Source organism: Typopeltis vanoorti, chromosome 1 (genome assembly GCF_054136105.1).
Source record: "Typopeltis vanoorti isolate ZY-2024b chromosome 1, IOZ_Tvanoo_1.0, whole genome shotgun sequence".
Lineage (NCBI taxonomy): Eukaryota > Metazoa > Arthropoda > Arachnida > Uropygi > Thelyphonidae > Typopeltis > Typopeltis vanoorti.
The window spans coordinates 107,717,308-107,729,929 of record NC_143549.1 but is presented as its reverse complement, the minus strand read 5'-3'; the positions used below and the strand labels follow the sequence as shown (position 1 = coordinate 107,729,929).

The following is a 12,622-nucleotide window of genomic DNA, read 5'->3' as shown; positions in this document are numbered from 1 at the left end:
AATGACTCAAAGCTTCAAAAACTATACTTGGAACTTTTTGATATACTTGTTCTTTACAGAAATGTCACCATTCAGTAGTCCTTTCAGTATCTCAAATTTGTCACAGACATTATAATAGTACTTTCAAAAATGACAAATATTGACAGATGAAAACTCACTCTGGACTGTTTCAAACAGTACTGTATATAAATAATTATAAGTACCTGATTGCTTAATGTGTATTTGGTTATGGTTGACCACTGAAGTATAGTGATTTTGAGTCTTACATTCAAGATTTAATGAGCAATTCTCTCCTTTCTTTGTTACCTCTGTTGGTTTGACTGTTGATAATTTTTATTTTTTTTTCGTATAATTGACTACATTTTGATTAGAAGAAAACATCTTAAGGAAGCAACAATCTGTTGGGATTACCTTACAAGTGGCACAGCAACACCAGCTGCTGTGTGCATACTTTAAAATAAGGTCAAAGATAAGAACCTTTGGAAGTCATGGGATGAAGACAGTTAAGAGGGTTTCGCTTAAAAGAAGAGTGTGAGGAACCGTTTTAAGGAGATTAGAGAGGATTTCGGATGGACTAGAAAGTGTACAAGATTGGTGGAGACATAATTTAAAAAAAATTCTGAACTGTGCAATCAATGTGCTTGGTGAAACATCTGGAAAGATTAGAGAGCAGGAGGGTTGGTGGTGGAATAATAATAATGTACAAGAAGTGACGGCTAAGAGGAAGGCAATGCAGATGTAGGACGAGTCAAGAGTGGAAGTAGACAGAGAGAAAGCGAGAAGCCAAGAGAGTTGTTGCGCAGGCGAAGGCCATGGCATATCAAGATCTTTATGATCAATTAGAAACAAAGGAAGGATAGAGAAAAATTTATCGATTGGCAAAATGTAGAAATAAGGCATCAAAGGACATCTTGCATGTGAGGCAGATCAAAGACTCGAGGAAGTGTATTAAGGAGGGATGTGGATATAAGAAACAGATGGAGAACATACTTTGTAAGACTTTTGAATGAGGAAGATGCGAGGACTCACAGAGAAGATGGGCAGCCTTAGGAGGGGGATTGTACAGAACATCAGTAGAGTGGAAGTGAAGGAAGCCATGAAGAGGATGAAGAATGGAAAATTGATGGGTGATATAGGATTCCAGTGGAGACATGGAAGGCACTGGAGGAAGAGGGAATTGACCTACTGTGGGACCTATTCATTAAAGTTTGCCAACAGGAAAATATACCCAAGGAGTGGAGGGAAAGTACCCTTGTTCCCCATCTACAAGGGGATGCACAAGACTGTAAGAATTACAGAGGAATAAAGTTGATGTCCCACACAATGGAAATCCTAGAAAGGTCTCTTAATGGAAGATTGAGGAAGTAGGTGGAGATTGCAGAGGAAGAATTTGGCTTCATGCCTGGTTGATCAACGACAGATGCTATCTTTGGGTTACAGCAGATGATGGAAAAGTTTTAAGAGAAACAACAGGAGCTACATCTGATGTTTATTGATCTGGAGAAAGCGTACAATAAAGTGTCAAGGCAAGAAGTCTGTCTGAGGGAGAAGAAGGTACCGGAAAAATGTCAGGTTGGTGCAGGTGTGGACAGTGTTATATGCAGATGACATCATGCTGTGTGCAGAATCAAGAGAAGAAGTGACTGCTAAACTGGAAAGACAGAGTATATGTGTTGCAAAGTGGATGGCAGCCAGGAGACTGGAAGGAAATGTCATCAGGAAGGTTAGGGAATTTAAATACTTAGGTTCAACAGTGGAAGAGGATAGAGAGGCTGAGAAGGAAGTGGGATGGAGGAACCGGAGAGAGAGATGACTGGAGTGCTATGCGATAAGAGGGTACCGATCAATCTAAAAGGCAAAATCTATAGGACAGCAGTGAGAACCAGCTGACATGTGCTATGGAAACTGTGGCCCTGAGGCAAAATAACGTCAGGAGGATGGAGGTAGCAGAGAATGCTTAGGTGGATGTGTGGCGTGACCAGAAAGGATTGTCTGAGAAATGACTGTGTGTGTGTGTGGGGGGGGGACGGTGAAAGTAACAAACTTGGGAACAAAGAGGAGGCAAGGTTGAAATGGTTTGGTCATGTGATGAGGAGGGAGGAGGATGAATATGTGGGAAGAAAGGTCATGCAGATGGATATGCAGGGGAAGAAGAAGCACGGATGACCAAAGAAGAGATGGAGGAAGACTTGAGGATGAAGAACTTGGATGCGGTTACAGCCCAAGACAGGCGAATGTGAAGGAGACTCACCAAAAACAGCGACCCTACTTAAGTGGGACAAGCTGCAGAAGAAGTGTAATTGAATCATTTTTATTGGAAAAGCAATTGAAATAATTCCTCGGTTGGATGTGGTTTAATAAACTTTATTATTTAGGATCTTGATAATTAAAAATTTAGAGATCTTAAAATTTCTCGAGTCTAGGCAAAACGAAACTTTTGATAATACAACTGAAGATAATGCATGGCATCTCTCTATAAGAATGATTATGAAATACACCATTTTATGACTACGGTTTTCTTACTTGTTACTATTGCACTGAGAATATTTGGACCAGTGGTAATTTCAGAAATCGTAGGTTATTTTTTTATATCCCCCTTTCTCCATCACTCAACTTATTTTTGCATTGGGTTTCTTTCATTTCTAGAAATATATGCTGGTTTACAGGCTTGGTACAGATAAGTCCTCATTAAGCAGTCATCATCATACTTACATAATTCAGTGTTTGGAGCAGTATGAAATGTATGTAGTGCCATGGCAGTAATTTGATACTTCATTAATATATTTTTTGTAATATTTTCTGCAGTAATCCAGAATTGTATCCTATTTATAACCTGTCTTATTTTCTTTGGTTTTATGTTATCCTTATTCCTTCTACACTATTTTTCATATTTTCCATATCCTTGGCTTGTTGTCTCTCCTGATGCTCTGGCTAATCTAAATATTTCATTTGCATAGCTATATATATCTCCTTTTCACAATATGACATTATTGATAGTGTTTTTATTATAAGCATTTCCTGTTATTGAGCATAACAAAAATCGATATTTCGACATCACCCGATATCTCCAAATGATGAGTTTACAGTTCTCTGAAACCTGAAAAATGCATGATAAAAATTCATGAATGATGTCAGGAGCGCAGCTTATTTGATTAATCGGTCATATCAAGAATGTGCGAAGCATATTACTAGCTTGGCTGAATGATTGTTTCAAATACACTGCTTGGAAAGAAGTTGACAGGCACCCCTCATGGGCAAGATATATCGTCCCATGTAATGAGTCACATGCTTATAGCTAGTGCGAATTGGAGAAATATGATGCTCCAGGCAGTGCAGCTGTGTCCACTGAAATGGCTTTTAAGGGAACTGACGGAGTCTGAAAGGGGACATTGTAATAGGATGCAAATTGTAGACCTATCTGTTTGGCAAATTGGGCCACCCAGTCAGTGATACCATACTGAAATGGAAATGCAGGGAATCAACTGCAAATGTTACCCACAGTGAAAGACTCACCACACTCATCGAACATGACTGTAGGATGCTATGAAGAATAATATGTAAAAACTGACATTCATCTCCCGACACATTAAATGTGGAGTTCCAGGCATTGACTAGAACAAATCTGCACAAAAACATTCAGAACTGAGGCTCACAACATGGGTTTCCATGATTAGGACCACAAAATGCAAGCCCACACTATCCGAACGAGCATGCTGTGTCATGGAAGCTTGGGAAGCTGTGTTATGGAGCAACTAATCATGTTATACCCTTTACCGAGCAGATGGATGGGTGTGTTAGATGAATGGTGAACATCTCATCCCCGAGTACATAATCCCAACTAACTACTAAATTTGTAGGTGGTGGTGTAATGGTATGGTTATGTTTTTACTGGTTTGGCCTCAGGCCTCTGTGGTGCCATGAACATTGAACTCTAAGATATTTGAACATTCTGGACACTGCAATGCTTCCTACATTGTGGCATTTATGCAGAACTGGCCATTGTCTCTGTCAGCAAGACGATGCACTGTATCATAAGGCTACTGCTGTAACTGCATGGTATGTGGACATGAACATCACCACACTTAACTGAAGGTAAGAGGGGAGGGGAAGTGAGCTCTTTCTTGTGTAAGATCACACAGAACTGAGTTTTGGTGACATTGAAGTTTACAAGGAGGAATGAGTGTACTGTCATCAGCAAAAGCTATGGATGGGATTGGAAGTCTGTGAGAGCAGGTCATTTCTATACAAGAGGAAGAGAGTGGGTGAAAGCACAGAACCCTGGGGTACTCCTGCATTGGAGAAATTAGAGAAGAGTAAACCATCCACCATGACATGTAACGAGCGACCAGTGAGAAATTTGGCAATTCAGTTGTAGAGTGAGGAAGGCAGACCATGGGACAGGTAGTTTAAGTAGGACCCTGTGTCAAATGTCAAACCCAATCAAATGCCGTTGAGATATCAAGGGCAACCACATGAGTTTTTCCAAATTTCTCCATGGCCTGAGTCCAGAGGTGGGTGGTGAAAGCAAGATCAGCTGTAAATCGAGTGGTGGAATCTATACTGCTTTACTGATTAATTGGTATAAGGTGGTTCCAAAGTTGGTTGTTGATGACCTACATAATTTTAGAGAGAACAGAAGGGAGAGCAATTGGATGGTAGTTTGTTAGTTGACTTTTATCACCTTTCTTTGGGATGGGCTGGATGAGAACTTATTATTATGTTACACCTCCAGGGAGTTCAAAGACTCATCAAGGGAGAGTGTGCCAACAGCATCCTCTTCCAACTACTAACCGCGCTCCAACTTGCTTAACTTTTTGCATGAGCCATTAGTAGCAGAGGCTCTACCAATTGTTTCCATGTTGTAGGGTAGATGCCAGTTGAATAGGATAGATTGAAGAGGCAATACAGATTAGGTGATAGTTTTTTGAGCACAGTTTTTTAGCACAATAGGTGGGATACCATCATTACCAGATGTCTTGTTTATGTTCAGGTTATTAAGGATTTCTTTTTGATGGAAGACTATGGGAGACATGAAGGGAGCTGTTCTTGGTGTAGTGGAGGGAACTTGTCTCAGGTCATCAATGCAGGAATTAGAAGAGAAGAGTGATGCCAGTAAGTTGGCCTTGTCTTTCGGTGAGGTAACCACAGTATTGTCAGGATATGAGAGTGGTGGAAATCTGAGTAGGCAGAAATTCTGACAAGGCCTTGGCAAGGAACCAGAAAGAAAGATTGCCATTTGGGCAGGCAGCATTTGGCCATTTCAGTGTAGTGTTTCCAATAGACCAGTCTCCAGATGTTCAAGAACAATGTTAATAGGTTGCTTTTTTTTTTCTATTATCACATGCTCACACAATACTAATGTACTATGGCTCTCATGACTACTCGTGTGGGGATAAGTATTGAAAAGGAAATTAGAATTATTAATCTTATCTACCACATAATGTGTTAGATTAATGGTCTCTTTGTGACCAAGTTATAAATCTAATTAATGCTGTGGTAGGGCACTTAACCCAGTGTTAGTAAGGTGGCAGTGTCAGTTATTTCTTTCTGTATGTTTGGGGTCTGTGACACCCCCACCTTACTAATTCCAGGTTAATCCTATCTATGTAGGCTACTATGCTTGTTAATGCATAAATTCTCTAGCTTGATTGTTTTACAGAAGAAAATCCTTATTGGGAGTCGGAGACCTCCACTTCCATAGGAAACTGATTCCCAATCAGTTGAAAAGCGAAAAAAAAGTTCCTTCTATCTTCAAGAGGATTTTAAGCTTCTTCTTTCTATTGAGAGGGTCTCCTTATTACTGATTCTGTCATGATTCAGAAATGCTGATATTTAAATCTAAAACAAAAGTTTGTGTTTATTTATGCTAAGCATACAATTTGAACTTTTTATTCAATTTATAATTATAAAAGTATGTTTAGAAATAAATTAAATTGCATTTTAGAGTTATTGGGTGATCATAATGTTTTTTTTTTCTCTCTCTCTCTTGACAGTATTATGATGTTACCTTCCCCACACAAAGAGATCAGAATGCATTTGAGAAAAGTGTGTTTAATAAGACACACAGGGCAAACTGTAAGTATAAAAATTAAAAATGTTTGATTGATATATATATATTGACGTAGATGCAAGTTAAATATTATATAACATTATTATATAGTGTATAAAATAACAGTATAATTTTATAGCATGAGTAGGCTGAAACCAGATTTTGATAGATGATATAATACAGTAGTTCCCCTCCCCCCCCTTATCCACTGGGGATATGTTCTAAGACGCCCCACAGATACCTTAATCTGCAGATAGTACCGAACCCTATATATATATATATATATTAAAGTTACCAAGTAATTTTATAAACTTAGTTATTTTACTCCTAATCCCAAGTAAGCAAACAGTTAAGTTTGCGCCTGAACGTAGTTCAAGTCTAAGGTATTTAGCTAGACCCTAAATACCAAGGTTTTAGTAATACAGAGCCTTATCAACTTTACCTATACAAGTTGCTACAAGGTGTTTTTATTTTGACTTTTAGACTTTAGACTTGAACTATGTTCAGGCGCAAACGTAACTGTTTGCTTACTTGGGATTAGGAGTAACCAAGTAAGCAAACCAAGTTTAATAATAACCAAGTTTATAAAATTACTTGGTAACCCTAATATACATTATTCCCAAGATAAAAAAACTTATTTACATCTATATCTCCTCCAGAGATTCTTATTCAAAATAAAAACACCTTGTAGCAACTTGTATAGGTAAAGTTGATAAGGCTCTGTATTACTAAAACCTTGGTATTTTAGGGTCTAGCTACTCACTGAGGAGACCTCAAAAAAGGTTGAAACCAGTCTGGGTAGTAACCCCACCCATAATGTATTGCAGTATACATCTCTTAGTGAGATGTGCTTTACATTATGGAAAATACTAAGAATAGTGATCAGAGCTTTATCCACCTTTACAATGAGTTGCCCTGGTGTTGCACCACCTTTAGACTTGAACTACGTTCAGGCGCAAACTTAACTGTTTGCTTACTTGGGATTAGGAGTAAAATAACCAAGTTTATAAAATTACTTGGTAACGCTAATATACATTATTCCCAAAGTAAAAAAACTTACACACACACACACACACACACACACACACACACACACACACACACACACACACACACACACACACACTCAGCTAATTCTCTTTTTACATGGCTTTCTTTACATGATTTCGAAATAACACAGTTTAAAAACATAAGCAATTCTATTTTTACACTGTAGATTTTGATTTAACATGGTTCAAATGGCACTTATTTTTAAAATTTCTGTCTGAATTCAGTTCTGTTAAAAAGAGTATTTCCATTATAATTATCTACAATTTTCCTCCAAATCAGTCTGTTACTTGTCAAGACTCCAACATTATCAGATCTTATATTTCTATCGTCTAAGGCACTTTGTACCGTATCAATCCACCTATATCTTGGTCTTCCTCTGGGTCGTTTTGCTGCCAACCTGGCAGAGAACACTTGTTTTGCTAATTTTTCCTCGCCCATTCTGTTTAAGTGACCATACCACCTGAGATTAGCTCTACGAACGCATTCCTGGTTGCTGACAATGTCAAGTTCTTTCCTAATATCCTCATTTTTAATATGATATTGCCATTGATGCCATCTGTTCATGCCTATAATCTTTCTCAGGACTCTCATATCTGCGGTCTCTAGTCTTTGGTCAAGTGTTTTACTTCTGACCCAGCTCTCAGATCCATAAGTTAAAACTGGTTTGAACACTGTCTTGTATACAGCTAATTTAGTGTTCCGACTAAATTCTCTCTTATTCCATATGAATTTATTCAATTGACTTCCCACCATACCAGCTTTGCTGATTCTGTTGTCTATTTCTATATTTAATTTACCATCTTCAGTAAAAATCGTGCCTAAGTAGCTGAAATGTTTTACTTGTTCCACAGGTTCTCCATTCACAACACAGTTGACATTTTCAATGATTCTGCCTATTTTCATTGTCTTTGTCTTTTTATTGCTGACCTTCATACCATATCTATTACAACAGCTATTCAATTTAGTCAGAGAATCTTGCAGACTTGTAGCAGATTTATTTAGAAGTATAACATCATCTGCATAAAGCAAAGAGCTGACATTAACATCTCCAATTTTGATATCATGTTTAATACCACTTTCCTTCATAATGTGATCTATATAGATAATGAATAACAGAGGGGATAATGTACATCCTTGTCTCACACCAGATTTAACATTAAACCATCTTCCTGTACTTCAATTCTAACTGCTGACTTACAACTCAAATAAAGACTAAGTATTGCTTGATATAATGCCCCATTGACACCATATAACTGCAGCGTATTGAATAGCTTCTCTCTTGGCACCTTGTCATATGCCTTTTCCAAATCGACAAAACTTAAATACAGATCTTTGTTATATTCCCATGCTTTCTCGACTGTTTGTCGTAAAGTGAAGATCTGATCCTGACAGCCTCTATTTGGCCTGAATCCATCTTGTTCTTCACCAAGCTTTTCTTCCACAATTCTTCTCAACCGTTTCTCAAGTATACTTGCATAGATCTTGCCAGGAACACTCAGTAGGGAAATACCTCTGTAATTCTCACATTCAGTTTTATTTCCCTTTTTATATATAGGTACTATGAGAGCTCTACTCCAATCATTGGGAATTCGTCCCTCTGTCCAGGCTTTCTGAACTATGCAGTGCAGCCACTGTAAGACTCTTATACCACCATACTTCAGCAATTCTGGTCGAATATCATCTACTCCTGCTTCCTTTCCAAGCAGGAGTTGATGATATTCCAAGCCTTTGATGGCTTTTTCTACTTCAAGTATGGATATGTATTCCTGACTGCATGCCTGGTCAGTGTTTTTTACCGCTGTGCTGTCATCACTGCTTGTTTCATTTAGCAGTTTTTCAAAGTAATTACTCCATACCTCAAGGATATCTTTTTCTCCTGTTTTCATGTAACCTTTTTCATCTCTAACTCCTTTTACAGCACTCTTTCCTCCATTCCTAAGCTTCTTCAACAACCTCCAGAATATTTTGCCACCTTCTTGATATTTATTTTCTATATTCTTGCCAAAGTTCTCCCATGACTTTTGGTTAGCTAGTTTTATTTTACACAATGTGTAGCATTCTTGCATTTGTCTCTATATTCCTAAGAGCAAAAGCTGACTTATTTGACAGGAACTTTTGATATGCTTTCTTCTTTTCCTTCACTGCCTCTTTAACTTCCTGTGTCCACCAGGGAGTTCTGATTTTTTTATCCTTGCAGACAACCTCACCACATGCCTCTCTGGCAGGATCAGTCAATGTTTTCTTCAGAGTTTGCCACTGAATCTCAAAGGTTTGATTCCTGTTCTCAAACTCTTTCTTTTTTTCTTCAATAATCTTTGTGTAGTTTAGTCTACAGTTCACGTCTGAGAGCTGCTCAACTTTTGTTCGCTTTAAAACTTTCTTACATGTTATTCTTTTCAATATGAAATTCAATTTTATCCTGCTCAAGACTAAATAGTGATCACTTCAAATTTCAAATCCTCTGTACACTCTGGTGTCCTACACCATGGAGAAAACATCACTGTCAACAATAACATAGTCAATGAGACTTTTCTTATTCCTTGCCTCTTCTCTCCATGTGAATTTGTGCACATTTTTATGTTGGAACATGGTGTTAGTAATAACCAGTCCATGTCCTGAGCAGAAATCCAACAGATATTCGGCATTATTATTAGCTTTGCTCTTTTCTCCAAATTAAGAACATAACTAATAATAAAATAAAACAATTATAACAACATACTGTAATAAAAGTTATATGAATGTGAATGGAATCTTAGCAACCTAAACATAAGTTTATTTTTATTTTTTTTTTATTATTATTTTATGAAGTCGAACATTAACCTTTTCACTTAAAAGGAAGCACTTTGACTTCTCTTTGGCATATCCGAATTGCCAGCATCACTACTCTTGCACTTGGGGGCCATTATTAAGTAAAATAATGGTTACTTGAACACAAGCACTGCGATACCATGATAGGCAATCTGATAACCGAGAACTACTCAGAACAACATGCAATTTAAAACTTATGATGAATTGTCTATTACAAAAGAAAGAGCCATATGGCTTAATTTGGCAATGTAAAATTACATTGGCAAAGTGAATATTAGATTCAACATTATTTCAAAGCTGAATGTTTGTATAAATGCTGAAAGTTGCATAAGTTGACCTTAGAACTTACGAGAATACAATCCTCGGCATCCTCGAGTTGCCTTGGCTACTTAAGTCAAGTAGTGCAAGCTAAGGTAACTTGGGGATGCCAAGGATTGTATTCTCATAAGCTGTCTTGTCAACTTATGGAACTTTCATTTCTACAAACATTTGGCTTTGAAATAATGTTGGATATAATATCCACTTTGCGATGTAATTATAAATTGTTTATTTCTGTAATTTTCCATTGAATATTTTCGGACCAGGGTTGACTGTGGATAGTGAACCTGCAGATAAGGGAAGATCGGTATGTAGTTTACAAACTACACATTTTTACAGTTTATTTATTTACAGTATTGCATATATTGTGTGAACAAATGTTATCCTTGTTGGCTAAGTAGATAGCATTTCCAAAAGAGCATAATGACTGAGTCACTGTGGCTCCGTCATTATGCTCTTTTGTTGGAAAGATCTGAGCGTGAATTCATTCTAAAACTTCAAAAGGACTTTTCAATTGAAGTTAGTTAGTTTTGCACAGAAGTAACTGTTTTTTTTTATTCCATGAAATAAGCAAAACAAGCAAATATATACCATCATCCACTTAACAGACATAATAGACTGGCCTTGTAAGTTACTTGACCATAATTCCAGACATCTGTAGCAGACTGTGGGTTCAAATACTACTTTGGCATGGATGCTTGTGAATTTTTTTTAGGTAGTAAGTGAAGTTTATCACCTGCCATCCTGCTTATTGGAGGCCTATAGTGGCTTGAAAAAAAAAAAGTATCTTGTTTGTTTTCTACAGTGAGATTTCTGAATTATTAACCTATAGCATAAAGATCAATTGCAGAGCTAGTAATTAGAAATCTTTTCATTGATGGGATTCATTATCATCAGTTTCCTAATATCACTACATAATTAAGTTTACATTATTATTTTCCTCAAAAGTTTTCCTCCAGATTAGTCTTACTTGTCAGCACCTCAATACTGTTGTATCTAATATTTCAGTCTTCTAAGGCACTTCTGACTGAATCAATCTGCCTAGACCTTGATCTTTCTCTGGCTCTTTTTTCTTGCTATCTTGGCAGCAAACAACTTCTTGCTAAGCTATCATCTCCTATTCTGTTTAATTGGCCATACCACCCTTAGATTAGCCCTCCTCACATTCTTGAATGCTAACAATATCAAGTTTCTTCCTAATGTCTTCATTTTTAATGATTCTTCCATTGATGCCATCTGTTCAGGTTCCTAAACTGGTTTTAACACTGTCTTGTATACAGCTAGTTTAGTGTTTTGGCTAATTTCTCTCTTATTCTTTATAAATTTATACAGCTGGCTCCCCACCATATGTTTTGCTTCTTCTATTGTCTATTTCCAAATTTAATTTGTCATTTTCACTAAAAACTGTGCCTAAATAGCTGAAATATTTTACTTGTTCTATAGCAATGTGCCCTCTAATTTTTGCTGGCTCCATGTGTACACAAATATTTTGTGTGCAAGTTTCTATTCTCAGATTTAATGTGTGCAGTAGCCTGTGTACATGGTAGCTAGTCACAAGCCATAAACTGTTAATTTGACACACCTAACATTGGTGACAACATCTTTGTTAAAAGATCTTGTGTATTGCATGCTTAATACACCCTCTCTGTCCAAAAAAAGAAACTGAACTTTTCGAAAATATAAGAAACTAGTAGCGCCACCTGTTGTATCTTTTTGTTGTCAAAAGTGACAACTTTCATTAGTGTTGTGCCAACTGTTTATGACATTTGTTTCATTAGAAGCAGAGTTATAGTGCCAAGAGTGACAGTGCGTTTTGATGAACAGTTGGAAAATGAGTTTCAAACAGAGAGAGCTGCGATTGACTTTTGTGTTAAACTTGGTAAACGTTTTACTGAAACGTATCAAATGCTTCAAAAAGCATATGGTAATAAATGCTTATCTCGTACTCAAGTTTACAAATGGTTTAAGCGATTTCAAAGTGGTCGTGAGACGCTTGAGGATGACGAAAAGCTGGGCTGTCCAAAAACTGGACTGAGCTAAGTTAACATCCAAAAAGTGTGTGATTTCATCAAAGAAAACCTGAAATCATCCTTGAGATTGATTCAAGATGAATTGGGGATTACAAAATCAACTGTATACACAAAATTTTGACCTAGAGTTTGGGCCTTTGTAAATTGAATTCACGATTTGTTCCCCACAAGTTGATACACGACCAAAAAATGTATCGAATTGAACATTGCAAGGACCTCATTAAAACCACTCGTAAGGACTCAAACTTCCTTGAAACGATTGTTACTGGTGATGAAATGTGACGTTTTGAGTATGAGCCCTAAACAAAGTGCCATAGTGCTGAGTGGAGACAACCAGAAGAAGGGCATCCGAAAAAAAGTCGCTTGG

At 37.2% G+C, this 12,622-nt stretch overlaps 1 protein-coding gene across 1 annotated transcript in view; it reads left to right on the top strand.

The window, feature by feature from the left end:
* The window catches only part of zetaCOP (COPI coat complex subunit zeta), a 130,233-nt gene that overhangs the window by 33,488 nt on the left and 84,123 nt on the right, over positions 1-12,622 (top strand). The window contains exon 3 of the mRNA XM_090392628.1: positions 5,994-6,075. Coding sequence (XP_090248754.1) covers positions 5,994-6,075 — 82 coding nt within the window. The remainder of the gene's footprint in view (positions 1-5,993; positions 6,076-12,622) is intronic.